This window comes from Molossus molossus, unplaced genomic scaffold (genome assembly GCF_014108415.1).
Source record: "Molossus molossus isolate mMolMol1 unplaced genomic scaffold, mMolMol1.p scaffold_m16_p_11, whole genome shotgun sequence".
Taxonomy (NCBI): domain Eukaryota; kingdom Metazoa; phylum Chordata; class Mammalia; order Chiroptera; family Molossidae; genus Molossus; species Molossus molossus.
The window spans coordinates 39,795,027-39,813,441 of NW_023425346.1; the positions used below are offsets into that span (position 1 = coordinate 39,795,027).

Here is an 18,415-nt window from a genome sequence, read left to right on the forward strand (position 1 = left end):
CTAAGACTGCCTTCCACTCGCACATGGCCGACGCCGAACACAACGCTCGGACAGCCTCCCTCCAGCTGTACTCACAACCATGGTACGAGGGGGGTGAGTCAGTCGGGTCTGTTACCCGAACTCTGAAGTCGGGGAAACCGACCAAGAAAGAAACACAGAAATCACACCCAAAGAAAAACACAAACAAAATTCAAATGATCTGATACCAAATTCAAATTGGAAGACATCCTCTTAGAACCCTCACGTTCAGTACTGGACTTGAAAAGCAGATTCGGTGTATGATGCTTTTCTATTCTTCCCATAAGAAAACATTCTATATTATGTATTTTTTTTCATCCTCACCCCAGTATATTTTTCCATTTTTTCAGAGAGAGAGGAAAGGAGGGAGGGAGGGAGAGAGAGGGAGAGAGAGAAACATTGATGTGAGAGAGATACATCGACTGGTTGCCTCCCGCTCAACCCTGACCAGGGCCGGGGATGAACCACAACTGAGGTACGTGCCCTTGACTGAAATCGAACCCGCAACTCATTGGTGCACAGGCCGACGCTCTAACCGCTGAGCCAAACCGGCCAGGGCTGTAGATCTTTTTTATACACTGAAAATAATTCACTCTGTGACTTGAAAACATTTTATTTAATTTATACAAATAACTACTAAATACAAAAAGTAGATTAAAACAAAATAGTTATTTTTTTTTTCTGGCAGAGTTTAAATGCACATAATGGATAATTCCGAAGAAAATGCATTTTCCCCACAGCGTTCAGGACTAAAATTCTACTGAAATCTTTGCTTCTAAATCAGTAATATATTCAGTGGTGTCACATGGGTAATGGCTAAATACGTTCTGCATATGAACTGAAAAAAAGTTACAGTCTACACACATACAAATGTGAAGCACTTAAAATGTGAATTTAACTGATAATAAAAGAAAATGTCCATTTCAGAGTATAGTGTTAAAAACATTTCGGTAATAAAATCATAAGACCACATAAAAATAAGCTTTAACATATGCACAAGGCAGTTTTGTAAAAACTGCTAAGTGCACAAGTAATAAATAATTTGCAAAGTTGTGTATAAACAATTCCTAATGTTCAGCATCATTGTAAACATCAGCACATGTGTAAAATGCAGCAAAGTCTGACATTATGTTTTGTTTTGCCAAATTGAATTCCTATTATCCAAAGACAGACCAGTGGAGTACGCAGCCAATGTTTTGGCAAGTTGGGTCTTTAAAATTAAGAGTAACAGTGCAAGTAAGGAATGCAAAGAATTCCTAGTGCAATAAAGAAGAGAAGCACAGGCAATATTGCTGATTAAAAACTCACCACCTCCTTGAGTTTCCCGTGGGGAGTGAAAGATATGCAAAGCCACTGTCGTAATGCCCAGATCTCTCTTAGGATTTCTCTGTGTTCCTCCAGTTCCCTACCTTTGCAACAGTGTCTGTCCAACATCAGTCTCTGCAGTGTGAATAGTTGTGAAATGCCCAGTTCACAGTCATTGAGCGAGGTTAGGGTGGTTTGGGTGTCTCCCCCACACATGGCTGGGTACGATGTCTGCCTTGTCAAAGCAGCCATTTGGGGAGGGAGACACATGGATTCTGTTCTGACAACCAGTCAGGCCAGCACTAGGTCCCAGCTGGACAATGACAACGATGTCAAATCTTCCTTCTTGACACCGTGAAAATGTCAACAGTCAGTTTTCAATTTGTCTAGGGAATTATCGATTTTGGTCAAAGTCTTTTTGATACGCAGAGCTGTGAGTCTCGCGGACGGATTTTGATACCAGCATTCTTTCATCAGCTTCGCCAGAGAAGTTAATGTCTGAGGAGAGAAAGAACAAACACCACAGTGGAAAATGGTTTGGAGAGGACAGAGAAGTTGGGCAGACAGATGTATCAGCCATTCTACAGAACTCTGTAGGTCTTGTGAAGTTGAAGTGGTTGTCATTGCCATCTTTTCTAAACCAATAACCAAGGCCTTGACCACTGATAAAGAAGCTTCTCTGAGCTTCATGACATCTGTCCTTTGGACTCCTACATTACCAAATGACTTTATCAGGTCAATCACCCAGGCCAGGCTGAACCCCTTGATGGATTTATGGGTGATAAAAATGGCAATACTAGCCCAGAGCTCATACTGCAACGTGCAGAAAGGGTCACTTCTCAATGTCTTAGATTTGCCACTAAAGAGCAGCAACAAGGATCTTGAGTATTGAACAGCTCACGTATGGAATTGGGATATGCAGGGATGGAGAAAACGGTGAAAGGCATCATTGGGTGTTTTGGTTGACACATGAAACTACAGTCTTAGGGCCAGTGGTATAGTAATGAGACTCCCAATTTCAAGGGCTAATCAGTAGGAGAAATTCTTCTGAATACTGTCAGTCATTAGCAAGATCTATCAGCTATGGCTCCTTCAAGAGAGAGACAATTTTCTGAACCTAGTCAACCAGATCTAAGGACTTTCTGCATAAAACAGGAGAGAAAGGAATAGATAGTGGAGGCAGATCACTTAAGAACCATACTGGCTGAAGCTGAAGAACAAGCAGAGCTGAGGGTAGCTGTAAACTAAGAAAGTGGCACTCTTACCGGGTCTGAGAACCATCTGTTGGGTATGTTTGGCCTCTGTTGATCCACACAGACCACTTTCCTCATATCTTCAAAACTGGGGTCATTGGGAACCACATCATAGAATGGTGGCTTGTAATCTTCCACGATACCTGCACACATGGACAAGAATTGTGCTGGCTTAGCAAGGGAGCAGAGGTTCCCTCAGGGCTTTTGTTGATGGGTGTCACAGTATAATGTGACAGGAAAAGAACTGATCACCCTCCTCATCACCTCTGGCACACTTCAAGGTAATTCTGAAAGCTACAGGTAGGTCTTAAAATAAGTGGGGAACAAGACAATAAATAGAAGCGCTGCAGAGTAACTGGAGGAAAAGTAACTGTTAGAAGTAAAGATGACTACTTCTCTTATAATTACAACTATTAACAAAATGCTCCAAGAGTGTATATAAACAGCTATGTAAAGCCCAACACAGAAGAACCAAGAAAAAATTCCACTGGTAATCAAAAAATGACACGAAATCTTTTGACATGAATCTAGTAATTTCAGATCCTAAATTAAATAAAAAGTTGTCCACAAACTAGAGCTACAGGCAAACAAATAGTCAAAGAACATTATCAAAATACCCCTTTTGGTTATGATTAGGAAAAAAGTACTTGCTATAAAATAATTCCCCCCTTATTGAGAGGACGCAAATAATTAATACAAATTATAAATTTCCTCATTCATTCATTCTACATGGACTGAGTACCTGCTAGCTGCCAGGTACAGTTCTCTGATGGCTCAATTATTTACTCTCAGTTTGAAGCATAAAATGTAAAGAAGAATAGTCATTTACTCCCAAGCAAATATGAAAGTGGCTCATTTCAGCTTCTGATCGAATGCCTTAGAAACCTTTTTTTTCCCCCCAGCAGAATTACATCAACTCCTTATTTTCTCAAAGAAGAGTAATTCCAGAAATAGAAAAACATTTTTAACTTTATCATTTAGGGATGGGGTGGGGGTTCAAGACAGTTGCATAGGAAAACCCCAAACTCACTTCCTCCCATGAACACACTGCACATACACCTGTATAGAGAGCATTGCCTCCTGGAGACCTGGGCTGACTGAACAGCTCTGCACAACAAATGACAGAGGGACCACGAAAAGAAGAGCTGGAGAGATGGAGACGTCGGAACCCTGCGAGACAGGGTGACCTGCAGCAAGAAGGGATGTCACTGAGGGGCCGCGTGGGCAGATTCACCTGCTCTGGGGCACAACAGTGAAACAGCAATTTAAAAGGTACCGAGACTATATGTAAAAATATCCATCTACTAACTCCAAGGTGCCTATTAAATGGGTGGGGAACTGTGGGAACTCTCTGGAGTCTGCAGAAACTCTCTAGAATGGGAGATGCCTGCGAGCACCATGGTTGATGTTCCCTTCCACCTGCACAGCACAGGCATGAGCTCGGTCTAAGCTCTAGCTGGCCTGTAAGGCCACCAGAGTGCCCTGAACCACCCCCACCCCAGCTGGCATCACTTCGGCCCCAGCCAGTGGACCTCCAGGGTGCTCCTGGAACCCACTGCGGCCCCAGCCCGCTGTCTCCCCAGGGTGCCACACATGCCCTCTTTCGCTCCAATTGTCCAGCCAAAACCACCTGATATGTGCAGTCTACACAGACATGTCTTCTACACAAGGCTACTCCTTCAGGTTGGGAGAGACAGCTGTTTCTAATTCACAGAAACAAACACAAAGGCAACCAAAATGAGGAGACAGTGGAATATGGTCCAAATGAAGGAACAATTATAAAAGGAAAAAAAATCCCTAATGAAATGGAGATAAGTAATTTGCCTTAATAAATTCAAGGAGACTGAAATCCTATCAGGTATCTTTTCCAACCACAATAGTATAAAACTGGAAATCAATTACAAAAAGAAAACTAGAAACACACACACACAAATAGGTATAAACTAAAACAACTTACTGAACAACCAGTGGGTGGGTCAAACAAGAAATTAAACAGGAAATCAAAACACATCTCAAGAGAAATGAAAATGGAAACACAACTCTTGAAAATCTATAGAACGTAGCAAAAGGAGTTCCAAGAGGAAGGTCATAGCAATACAGGCCTACCTCAAGAAATAAGAAAAATCCCAAGTAAACAATCTAACTTTACCCCCAAAGGAACTAGAAATAGAAGGACAAATAAAACCCAAAGTCAGTATAAGAAAGAAAATGATAAAAATCAAAAAGAAATTAATTAAATAAAAACTAAACAAATAGAAAGAGAAAACTATTAGCCACACTCATCAGGGAAAAAGAGAGAGGGATCAAATAAATAAAATCAGAAATCAAACAGAAGTTACAAATGACACCATAGAAATACAAAGGATCATACAATAATACCATAAACAATTAAATGGCAACAAATTGGAAAACTTAGAAGAAACAGATGAATTTCTGAAAACATACAACTTTCCAAGACTGAATCAGAAAAAACAGAAAACCATAACAGACCGACTATGCTAATAAAAGTGAATAGGTAATAAAAAAATAAAAACAATAACAACACAAAAAAACCTCTCAACAAACAATGTCCAGGACCAGAGAGCATCACAGGTAAATTCTGCCATATGTTAAAAGAAAAATTAATACCCACCCTTCTCAAACTATACCAAAAAATTCAAGAGGAAGAAACTCTTCCAAACTCATTCTGTAAAACCATCAAATACAAAACCAGACAAAGGGAAAAAAAAGTGTACAGGCCAATAGCCCTGATGAAAATATATATAAAAATTGTCAACAAAATAGTAGCAAACTGAATTCAACACTCCATTAAAAGGATCATACATCATGATCAAGTGGGATTTATTCTAGGACTGCAGGATGGTTCAATATCTGAAAATCAATCAGTGTGATACACCACAATAAAAAGACCAAGGGGAAAAAATCATGATCATCTCAATAGATGCTGAAAAAGCAGTTAATAGAAGTCTACGTCCATTTGTGATAAAAATGCTCAGCAAAGTGGGAATAAAGGGAACAGACCTCAACATAATCAAGACTGTGTAAGACAAGCCCACAGCTAGCATCATAACTACAGTGAAAAGCTAAAAGCTCTCCCTGTCGGGTCAGAAACAAGACAAGGATGCCCCTCTCACTACTCTTATTCAATAGAGATTGGAAGTCCTAGCCGCAGGAATCACACATGGAAATGAAACAAAAAATTAAATTACTTAAGAGAATCCATTCTTATAAATACCATATAAATACACAGTTTCCACAAAAGATTAGACATGATAAGGAGCCTCTATTAAAGAAATACTAGATTTTTTTTCCTTAAAACTTCGCAGGTCCAACTGATTTTATTTTTAAAATGGACTGTATTGCCTGGTTGGTGTGGCTCGGTAGATTTGAGTGTCATACCATGGACTGAGGTCCCCTTCGATTCCCGGTCAGGACACATGCCCGGGTTGTGGGTTCCATCCCCAGTAGGGGGGCGTGCAGGAGGCAGCTGATCAATGTTTCTCTCTCACATCAATGTTTCTACCTCTCCCTTTCTCTTGCTCTAAAAAAAAATCAATAAAACATGTTGAAAATAAATTAATTAAATATAAAATTAAAATGGAAGGTATTCTAATTATGTAAAAGTAAATTTCTAATTGATACTATTGTCTAATTAACTTTTCCACACTGCATAACTGCATATATAATGTATTTCAGTCACTGGATTAAATAAAAACGTTTCCTGGCAAATCATAAACAGCTCATATTAGGCATAAACCACAGCTCACAGAAGACGACTGGGACCAGCTCAACCTCCGAGACCCTACCTACTTCTCGTGTAAGGATCCCAGGGAGCATTCAAACAAAAATAGTTTAGTTCTTTTCAGTACCAACAGACACCCAATAAAATACCACTGGACCTGGGTCTGCAAGATAATTTATACCTTTTCAAGGGCCACCTCAATTTATAGCAAACATAAGAGATATGCCCCTCCCACCTTTCAATTTTTCTGAAAGAGAATATATTTAATAACCTGGTTTAACTATTTTTAAAAATCTAGGATGATAGCCAATTATTTGAGGTAATTTGTCTGGCTAGCTTGGGAAGGGTTATTTGAATGCAAACAGTAACGCTAGTTGGATTTTCCTCTAAAAGCAAAAGAAAACAGCAAGGCTGGACTTTTAAAACACGAGATTTGGTCATACCTCCCAATGAATTTCGCCACACAAAGCCGAAGCTTCCCCTTGTGTTTATATTTACCACATTTTGACCTTATTAAATGCCCCCATGTTTTAACAAAAGGAATCAAGTTTAAAAAGAAAGGCCATCTAACTGATTATGTCTGGGGCTTAGTCACGCCTCTTTCTTCAACCAGCGGTCAACTGTTGATTGTTTCCATCTGACACTAGTCATGCTTCTCCAGAAGAAAATCAGCCTGGGATTAAACTCTGGCTGTCATGCGAAACTCCCTCTGCTGAAGGAAAGCAATTATTTCAATCAATATAAAGTACATTCTGGGCCGACTAAGTATGGAACACCTTGCTACATATTGAGGGTGATAAAAATGTAAGACACACTCTTGGTTTTCAAGGAACTCAACATCTAGTGGAAGATGAGGACAAGCCCAGCTCTTTGTTTTGCTTAGATAATGAACCCTTTTCTTTTTTTAATGTTTTTTATTGATTTTTTAGAAAGAGAGAAAAGGATAGGGAGAGAGAGAGAGAGAGAAACATCAATGAGAGTGAGAAGCATCAACATCAACTGGCTGCCTCCTGCACGCCCCCTACTGCGGATCAAATGTGCCCTGACCAGGAACTGAACCAGTGACCTCTTGGTGCACAGGTTGATGCTCAACCACTGAGCACACCAGCCGGGCATGAAATCTTATTTTAAAAAGTCTCAATCTTTTTTCACTTCACTACTTACTTTATATCTTGAAAGGCAAAGACACATGAGAAATCCTCACTATATTTTTACTTGGTTCCTAAATTCACTCAGTAACCGTTCTGATCCCTTAAACTGTGTGTACCGGAGGTTGTGTTTGGCACTAAGGACACAAAATTGAAAAAGATGCAATGTAGGTGATGAGGAACAGGAAAAAAGGAAAGGGAGCTGAGAAAATAAATTACACTAGCATTAGAGGTAGGGGCAGAGAGAAGAAAACCCCTGTGTGGTTTATGAAGTACCAGACATCAACTGGAGGTGATGGAAGTATAAGTCACCTTTCCAGAAGCTAGGGCCTGGGTGGCCATAGAAAGATAATGAGTGTCCAAGGCAGAGAAGAGGAAGGAAGACACAGCACCCCGGAGAGGGGGCAGTCCCGGCGGGGCTGGGGGGAGGAGGCAGCAGAGATGAGGGGTTACAAATGAAACATCCTCAGAGTTGGAGAGATGGAAGGACATCTCTGTGGCTGAAATGGGGCACATGTGGGTGGTGAAGAAAATGGGTCAAGGCCAGACTGTGAATGATTTGTGCTGTTAAGGTAGGAAGTCACTTACAACTGTTCCTAGTTTCTGCCAGAAAGTGACAAACAATCTGGGTAGCCAGGCCAAAAAAAAAAAAAAGTGAAGTCGAAGTCCTTTAAAGACAGCACCCGATGAACAAACTGCAGAGCGTGAGCCAGCAGAGGGCCGCGTGAATTCTGGGGAAGTGACTAAACATGCGAAGCACTTCGAGTGCCAAAACAGTGGAACAAACAACAGAGGAAACGGAAATGTGGGGAAGAGGGCCTTTTGCGTGGAGGTCAAGCAAGGAGGCCCCGAGCCAAGCCCTGCTTTTCCATGGCAAGCTGCTGGTGCGACCCAAAGGGCCACCAGAAAGAAACTGGAGGAATTATTCTTTACCTACTCCCCCACAACTTTTGGCCTGTGTATCTGAATTATACAATCATTTTCCCCTGGTGCGTATGTCTCAATGAAAGTGTTCTCTTCGCTGGGGCAAATCTATCTTTACCAACCAATATCCCTACTATTAATTTCTTGCTTGGGTCTGTGTAAACGCCCGACTGCCACGGCTAAGTGCCAACACCTGTAAAGTACACACCACGAAGCTGTGTGCAGATCAACAGGAAAGCACCACGTAGCACTTCGAAAAGCATGACACGCCAGAGAGGCCTTTCTGAAATGCAAGTCTCCAGAAACAAGGCTTTCTATGTGACCCTCCCCAGGCCTCAGACCAGGGCCCCCATCTCCTACCCCCTTGACAGCTGCATCTGGGACCTACAGGTCTCTCCGCTTCAAGGCCTCCCCTTCACCACATACCTCTGCCTCCAGCAATACATCTTCAGGAGAAAAACAAGGGGAAAGCTGGCTGCGTCCCTCCTCTATGCGTATTCCATCAGTGTTGCCCATGGCATGGTTGGTGCCCGTTGCCCAGTAACAGTCATTCCCCACTACCGTCTCCCTTCACCTGCCTGGGCACCAGCCACAGGAAATATTTACAGCTGCGTCAACAGGTCACCTCTGCGACTTCCCACAGCTCTTCCTTTAGCTGGGAGACCAACTGTTATCACTGTCTGCCTTTATTTCTCATTTCCACTTCACATGCTCCCACGCGTGTCCAAATGAGTAGCTCCTGTTCATCTCATTGACGACTCAGTTCTTGCTTTCTACCTTCTAGGAAGACCCTCCGACCTTGAGGCCGCAAGTCCGGGCCCCTGGACAAGGTTCAGTGTCCACCCTGCGCTCAGTCACCAGCTTGTGTACCTCAAACACAGTGGCTTATACTATTAATTTATAATAACTTGTTCAACTAAAATGTGAGCACCTTTAATGTGGATATTTCTCTTCTCTTTTGCTCAACTGCGTCCCAGAGCACAACACTACACTGAGCATGTTATAGACACTACGTTCATATAAGTTAAATGAAGGTTGATTGTATGTCCACAATCCTCCATCCAAACCTTTGAGATGTGTTTTCAGAATTTGGAGCTTTTTACATTTTACAAAGGTAGTAAGAGTCACATGCTAGCTTTATGTGATAACATAGTGGGGTCACAGGAAAACCCCACAGCCAAGCCCATTTCTGCAGGGCTCATTTAGTCACACTAAATGAAATAAAGAAAGGCTACAGACAGACTCATGTCAATGCAGGTCAAGCCTTAACCTTAAATGTTCAGGTGTTCTGCCAAGTAAGTTATGAAAAAGTTTTTGGGTTTCAAGGTTTGAGGCTTTCTAAATGGCAGATAAGGGATCTCACTATACTTTGAATAATCTGAAGATGAGGCAAAGAGACGTTGATGGGAATGAAATTACTTCAATAAATATTTTTAAAAAGTGTCCTAATATGATGGTTCTTCCCTTTGTTCAAGGTCAAACCTTCGTACACAAAACAGTGAGGTACAACTGTGAAACGTGTTGGATATTGAGTTCCTGGAGGAAATAAGAGTGCTCCTGGTTCCGACACACGCGCCCACTGTGCCCGGTTCCCTGGCAAACCCAAGAGTCACGAGAGGTTTTGCAAAGTGTGTGTCCCAAACAAACTTATTAACAAGTATTTCCCAGTCCCCACTCCACAAGAGATACAGTTTAGCAGAAATTTTCCTATGAGATACAAATATTTTCTTTTTCTTTTTTTTTTTTTTATCCTCACCCGAGGATATTTTTCCATTTTTTGTACAGATACAGTGGGACGGAGAGAGAGGAAGGGAGAGAGAGAGAAACATCGACGTGAAGGGACACATCGAGTGGCTGCCTCCCGCACGACCAACCAGGGCCGGGGACAAACTGCAACCAAAGCACGTGCCCTTAGCGGGAACCGAACCCGGGTCTCTCCGGACTGCAGGCCGACGCTCTAACCACTGAGCCAAACCGGCCAGGGCAGAGATACAAATATTTTCGACACACTTTAACACTGATTCCATCCCAAAATAATCAAAGCCGGTAACGGTGAAACCAGAGTGTGCCCACATAGCCCTCCTGCGGGCACTGAGAGGGGAGCAAGGGTTGTGTCCCAGTGAGGGCTCAGCACAAGGAGAGGTAGGGAAAGGGCCACTGAGCCTTGGGCGTACACATAAGACCTCTGTCACCCACAGGCCCCCAGGGGAACAGTAGCAACACCCATGGCCGAGTTACAGAGCGCTTACCGTATGCCAGACATGCACAGGGGTGCTTTTCATACATTATCTCATGTAATCACCAGAACTCTTTAAAGTGGATACTATAGCCCTGGCCAATTTGCTCAGTGGTTAGAGCATCAGCCCATGGACCAGAGAGTCCCGGGTTCAGTTCCCGCTAAGGGCACACACCTTGGTTGCAGTTCGTCCCTGGCCCCGGTTGGGGTCGTGTGGGTGGCAACCACTCGATGTGTCTCTCTCACATCGATGTTTCTCTCTCTCTCTTCCTCCCTCTCTCCCTCCCACTCTATCTGAAGATAAATGCAAAAATGTCCTCAGATGAGGATAAAAAAAATTAAAGTGGATATTAATGTTATCGGTATTTTTTGGATGATGAAACGTTATGTAAGTTAGCAAGTCAGAGAGTATGATTTCAGAGCCTGTTCATGATACAGTGCAGGGCCTCTGGTGGGCCCAGCTCTGCACAGCTCTACAGACGGCACCACCCCACGGGGGTCCGCGTGCCGTGCTTTGGCCCCACGGGGAAACATGGCCAGGAAAGACGGCAGTGTGTGTGGCAACCAAACACGATAAAGGAATGGATATGGCTTATGTTTTTAATGTGTTTGCATATACCATCTGGGTATACTGCCTTTTCCAAAATTCCACTGTATATTCTGATGGGAAACCTAGCACTGGGTTTTCTCTGGGTCCTTTGAAGAATAACTGGGCTATCAACAATACTAAAGGGGACGTATCACAGAAATGACAAATTTATAGGACATTTAAATCGCAATGAAACTTTGGGTTAAAATATACAGTAGTCTGGGAGCCCCGTAAAAGTAAGAGGCTCACGCTGCTCGGATGACGCTACAGGCAAAAGATGTGCTGAAGGATGGACAGTAAAGATTATTTTATTTCACGTTTAAATCCGTGAGCAGACGGCCACAGTATCAGAGCACCAGGCTCTGCAGCCTCTGTATGGAAGGTCTGCAAGTTCCAGAGAAGGAACAGCTACACTCAACAGGGCGCGTGCCCAGGAAGCTTGCAAGGGGCTGCTAGACGTTTCTGGTCACACAGCCTAACGCACAAGCCCACAGTCACGGAGTTCCCATTTATCCACATCAAGCTCTTTCCTCACACGGCACTGAGCGCAGGCAACCAGAAACAGATGTGTCTGCACAAGTATAAAAAGAGGAAAAGTAGAATACTGCTAGAGAAATTGCAAAAATCTAGAAAGAAAGGTGAAGGCCCAAGGCTCGTAAGGCAGAAATGGACCCCTCAGAAGCTTGGGAGCGAACGCAAGTTATTCCTTAAGTATCAGGGCACAGGCAGGGGCGTGCTGCTCGGACAGGCTGCCTTGGCGTCCCGGGAGCAGGCCTCGTCTCCTGGCCTGGGGAAACTGATCGAACTGTTCCACTTCCACAGATCTCCGGAGTCTAGTCCCTGACCCAGAAGGGGGCAGCACCGGGGCCTGTTAGAGAGGGCCATTCTCCGTCCAACCCTGCCCTGCTAAGTCAGGAACTCTGGGGCGGGCCAGCACTCTGTGCTTCTAGGTGATTCTGATGCACACTCCAGTTTAAGAAGTGCTGATTCAAGCGAACCCTGCCTTAAATTCATATGAAAAAAGTCACACGGTAAAGGGGAGAAAACTGTTTTCCTTCCTACAAATCCCACATTCAGTGTCAAACTAGACACGAAAAGTAAAATCCAAAAAACTCTATTGAGAAATTTTCAGATGTGAAATGGACTTGATTCTCATTTCCTGTACAGAAAACAGCATGAGGTTTATTATGAGTAGCAAATAAATGTAAAATCCCAATAAAATTACAAAATGCAACCTATTTTTATATTCATGGTCCACTTGAGGATCATAGTGCTCCGGGAGCCCTATCTGGTCATCAGTTTTTCTAATGGACTCAGGAACTCAAAGGATACATAATTATAATGACCTTCTGAAGATATTCATATATTTAAATGTGGTATATTTTATATGCAATAATTTTGAAAATATATATTCCTTTAATGACAGTTGCTAAAGCTGGCAAGAAACTGAAACGCACATCACACCCTGGGGTGAGTGGGGTGTTGTGAGTTAGCACAACTCTCAGGAAAGTGATTTGGCAATCTGTGTTGAGCCATAAAAACAACCATACTCTCTGAGCTATTAAGGCTACTTTTTTTCAAATTAAGAATTAATTCCCCCAATTAAAAGTTGTATGTACAAAGATGTCTACTATAGGCTGCAAATGCAGGAGACAGGATGTCTAACATTATGAAAGTGGTTAATAAAATATCGTGTGACCATCTGAAATAAAAACAGATGCCCGGCCGGTGTGGCTCAGTGGTTGAGCGTTGACCCATGTACCAAGAGGTTACCAGTTCAATTCCTGGTCAGGGCACATGCCCAGGTTGTGGGCCCGATCACTGGGGGGGAGGGGGGGGCATGCAGGAGGCGGCCAATTGATGTTCTCTCATTTATGTTTCTATCTCTCTCTCTCTCCCCCTTCCTCTCTAAAGTCAACAAAGAAAAAAATTTTAAATAAAAACAGACTATTTAATAACATTAAAAGGCACACACGGATAAAAACTATGACACAGAACAGTACCTAGACGATGATCACAACTAAGTAAAAAATATACACATATAGAAGTGAAAAGAAACATGAATCTGGAATCGAAGGGCAACATTTTTCTCACTTTTTCCCTACTCGGCTCATTTCTTTCTATTTTGGTGGTAATAATTAAGATGTTAAGATTAACAAAACAGGTTTGTAGGCAGTGTGGAACATTCTCGAGTTTAAGTTTAAACATTTCTCTGTATGTTTGGTGTGCACGTGAGCATACGAATATTTATGGTGAAGGGGGACTAGAGAAAAAGACAGGAGAATATCAAATTAGTCATTGCCAAGGGTCAGTAGCTGATTTCCAATGCTAATGACATACCCGTAACTCCCCCTAAAAATCAAACCACACCATAAAAGAGATGCTTGGGCCACAACACTTCAGGAGCCAGAAAACAATCTAAATGATGGCGTAAGGGGGAGAAAAAAAAAATAAGAAAACAACCAAATATTCTCTTCTACCCTTCATCCATTTTTTTTTTTTTTTTATCCTCACCCAAGGACATTTTTCCATTTTCTGTACAGATACAGTGGGAGGGAGAGAGAGGAAGAGACAGAGAGAGAGAAACATCGATGTGAAAGGGACACATCGAGTGGCTGCCACCGCACGACCAACCAGGGCCGGGGACAAACTGCAACCGAGGTACGTGCCCTTAGCGGGAACCGAACCCGGGTCTCTCCAGACCGCAGGCCGACGCTCTAACCGCTGAGCCAAACCGGCCAGGGCTTTTTTTTTTTTTTCATCCATTTTTTTTTTCAAAAATAATGTTAAACATGGGCTGGATCAAGCCAACTACCACTGGTTGAGCTACACTCTAAATGGATGATGGCAATTTCACACCGAACATTAATCACAGCTGATCTTGAAAAGCCACGTGGGTCTGTGCCTGTGACACAGGATCTAGTTTGCAACATGAGTTCTTACATAGTCCAAATCCCAGGTTTCTGCTGAGCCCGGCTCCCTTTGCACAGGCTTGTTGGCCCGGCTCCAGCACACCCGCAACCAGTCAGCTACCATCCTGGCCCTGGAACATGAGCTTCCTCTTAGTCTGGGGCGAGTTCCCCATCACATGGTTTATAATAACACCGATCCTTCTCTAAGATGTCTGTTCAGATATACTTATCAGAATTAGATTCTCAGATCCAAGGATCTCAAGAATGATTGGGGAGGCGGAAGGGGAAATAAAGTCGATGTGCAATTTCAGGCAAAGTTCAGAACTTTATAAACTAGCACAAGTCTCTCTGTTGCAAACAATTCTCAAGGCGCTTGAATGGCACAAAAGGCTAGTCGGTAGCTCCCAATGGTTGAGAAATAATTACCAAGAAAAATGTTCGTGATTCTATTAAAACAAAAGTACTTTAAAAGAACTGTCGGGTTGCAATGCATGTGTGTTTATGTTTAACCTAAAACATTAGGTTTGGTATCCTTACAGAGTTTGTTAAAAGCAAATAATACTCTGCTGCTAGGGAAGGGAAAAAAAAGCTACCATGAAGACATGCCAATGTTAATTATTGTACACCAAAACTATACTAAGTTACCCCGATCCACTTTCCTCCCAAGAATCTCAATCCTTACAAGGAAATATCAGTGGGTGGTGGGATGGAGCACACATCCTCTGTGAAATGAGATTTCCAGTTGTGAAGGTATTTCTAGTTGTGAAAAGGTTGATTCAGTCGACATAAAAGACTCTGCTATAAGAACAACTTTGTGGGTAGAGGGGTCATGTACAATATGAAAGAGTATATGTAGTACTTTCAGAATACAATGTACTTGAAGTAAAGTTCAACAGTGTATTTGTGGCTTATCTGGATACAGGAAAGACAAGAGTAAGAGTTTATTGTAGGGGACCCTGGTAAAAATGATTGAACACATGCTTCCCTAATCGCCAAGGCGACACCATTTCATGATCTGACTTACAAGAGTACAGTGTAAGTCACCTATTCGGGCCTCCTGAAGTTAAACTTCATGTATACAGCCTGCTTCTCACGAGGGACTGACTTCTGCATGTACAACCTGAGCCTTTTCTAAATAATCTAAACTTAAGTAACACTATCTGAAACAGCAGAACTCACCCTTAGATTTACTTGTTCACTCTCCTCACATTAAACCTCATTTGTGAGAAGAGCAAAGAAGGAGGGAAGGTGGAAAGAAAGGCAGAATAGGAAGAGGAAGAAAAGAAGGAAGGAAGGAAATAGGGACCAATGAAAAGAAAAAACAAGGAATAATTCATCTCTTCCAGAAATATTCTTTTCCAACCATCATTTCCTCTTGCGCAGTTAAAATACAATGCCATCGCCTTCCACCTACCCCTCAGAAATCAAATACAGATGCCGGCCGCTTGACAAGTAGGAGTCAGGGAACGACGTGGACTTAAATATCCCTTTTGCCCCTTTAAGGGTAGCAGAATCAGCAGGCCTTGAACACGGACAATATGATATTAGATCAGATACCTACCATTGCTCACCATCCGCCTGGCCACTTCCCACAAGACAAGTCCAAAAGCCCAAATATCGACTCTCTTGTAAGAATCAAAGCAATCCACCTGGATGGTTTCATCTAGAACTTCGGGGGCCATGTAGCGTTTGGTGCCCACGCGTGGGTTGTTCCCCACGTCGAGCTGATTGGTGCTCTGGGAATGCATGACTGCCAGGCCTGGAAGGAGGAAGACAACAGTGTGAAGCGGCGCATTTCCTCGCTCAGAGAGAACTGCTGCAGAACTTTAAACCAACCCCCATCACAGGCACCCTCTGTGGTCCCAGGTCACGGTGGCATTACACTCAGAGGCATCTCTGCAGTGCCCACTGTGATCACGTCTGTGAGAGCAGGAACACAGACTGTTGTCAGCAGCACTGAGGCTATTAGGTTAACATATATATGAATGTCTGAGACAAAAAGTTCCAAGTAAATAATGAGCTAATGCACCAAACCAAGGGGAGGCCGCGGTTTGAAGTCCACAGAAAACAGGCTCACATCTCAAACGGGAGCCTCACAGTGGCCCAACAAGAAGCCAGCGATGTTCTCAGGCTGCACCACAGCTCCCACTAGTCTGCAAACACAAATTTCAGTGCAAGACAGAGAATTTGAAGTAATTTATCACTACACAAAGGGCTGCTTCATTACTGAAGAATGAGCTGCTCACCAGAACAATAACACCGACCAAACCCACGGCCTCTCTCGATAGTCACGTGTAGAGAACATTAACCTGGACCTCATTAAAGCACAACTTTTCTGTTAAATGGTTTTGAAGCACTTTCCTAACACCATGACTCATTTCCGAACTCCCCAGTCCATGAGAGGGACCTGGCATTCCTCACAGACCAGGGGATTGCACAGATGCATGCATGGCTGACTTGCAAATGGAATTATTTTTTGATGCATATGCAGACCAAGTGGAATTTATTCTTGTAACACTCAAAATAATAAAAAATAGTGAAGTGGAATAAGCAGCCCCTGTAAGCCTTTGCAACCCAACAATCCTTTGGGGATCCCACAAGCCATCAATGGAGAATGTTTCCCTTCCCACTCCATGGCTCTGGATGTGTGGGATCATGACACCATATCATACCAGGGAGACAGCACATGTTATCTCAGCCTTAAGAATTACCAAATATATCAGCAACTTCATTAGACTAAATCAGACTGGTCCCCCTTTCCCTTATTTTTATTCTATGGCCACTGTAAACATTTCCCAAATCATACAAGCCGCTCCACTATTTCCAGTACCAAAGAGTCAAAATAACATAGTAAAAAGGAGGTTTAAATAGAGCAGGGAGATACTAGCTGTGTCAGTTTAAAACTAAGCCCACAAGTTTTCTGAAACTTCTCATTTCAAGAGGTGAAGCTCAATTCCCCACGCCTCGAGTGTGGGCTGGACTATCAAGCAGAATATGGCAGAAATGAATGTATATCTTCAAACTTAGGACATAAAAAGCATGAGTAAAAGGGTAAATATGGCTTTACGTACAATGTCACTATAAATAAAAATAATCTTACTTATAATGCAATTAAAGCCACACTGAGCGTTACCCTAACACCACATGAAAAAGATATTCTAGCAGGCAGAGCAAATGGTAAATTGGTTTGGGGATTTTTTTTTCCTCTTTCTTCATTGATAATTTTGATGTGGTTATAGAAGAACAACTTTAGAAACGATTTTTAAGACAAAATCATTCTGTATGCTATCTGCGTGTGTACCCACTTTGTGTACGGGGTTGTGAAATCAGAATGCAACAATGTGGCGGGCTGGGGCAGAGATCGACTCAACGAGCATGAGGTGATGGTTTTGGATAATGGGAAAGTCTGTGCCTCGATAGGGATTTAGATTTTACAACATTTGTCAAAACCCTGAGGATGTATACCTAAGATTAGTGCATTTCCCATAAAATTTAAATTTTACCTATAAAGAAAAATAAACAAACAAATAATGAACTCTAGTGAATGATATAGTGGTGTGCATGCTGAAGTCTTTGGAGGGAAGAGCTCTTTTGTCTGTAACTTACATTGAAATGTATCAAAGATTAAGAAGAATTTGTGAATGGGGATAGACGAGTATGTGATAAAGTTTAAGAACAGTATAATATTAATGAGTGCATCTAGGTGACTGGGATTCGGTTGTTCACTAGGAAGTTGTTTCAATTTGTCCGCATGCTTGAAATTTTTCACAGCAAAATGTTGGCAGGGAAAGGAGGCAACTTTGTTAACATGGGAATACAACAAAAGTAAAAACAGTAATTAAAAAAAAAATATTTGCAAACATTTACCCAAATCTGCTATGCAACACTGTCCATTCTTCTTAACCAGAATGTTTTTGCTTTTTAAATCTCGATGAGCAATGGCCGGTTTCCCTTGGGTCCCAAATATCTCTATGTGCAAGTGTGCAAGACCACTAGCTATGGACAGCACTATTCGCAGGCAGCTAACTGTATCCAGAGTAGTAAGCTGAAGATAGTCGTACAATGATCCCATTTCATGATAATGTGTGATTAACCACAACTGGGTACTGGAGTGTCTTGATGTCATGTCTGAAGCAATGAAACCTGAAGAGAGCAGAAACAAAATTAACAGACATATGAGAAGTCCACATTATAACTTTCAGTATCCAGAAATAGTGATCCATGCAGTAGACATCACCTATAACAAATAATAATTAAACTAACCATCTGCCATGAAAATAGATTTACA

The 18,415-nt window shown here is 42.4% G+C and overlaps 1 protein-coding gene across 2 annotated transcripts in view; it reads right to left on the bottom strand.

Annotated features, from left to right (window-relative positions):
* Positions 1–615: 615 nt before the first annotated feature.
* Positions 616–18,415, bottom strand: part of ACVR1 (activin A receptor type 1) — a 130,436-nt gene continuing 112,636 nt past the window's right edge. For both annotated transcript variants that reach the window (XM_036254739.1, XM_036254737.1), the window contains exons 8-11: positions 17,995–18,270; positions 15,689–15,886; positions 2,589–2,719; positions 616–1,821 (exon numbers count right to left, since the gene is read on the bottom strand). In XM_036254739.1, coding sequence (XP_036110632.1) covers positions 1,687–1,821; positions 2,589–2,719; positions 15,689–15,886; positions 17,995–18,270 — 740 coding nt within the window. In that variant the 3' untranslated portion in view covers positions 616–1,686. The remainder of the gene's footprint in view (positions 1,822–2,588; positions 2,720–15,688; positions 15,887–17,994; positions 18,271–18,415) is intronic.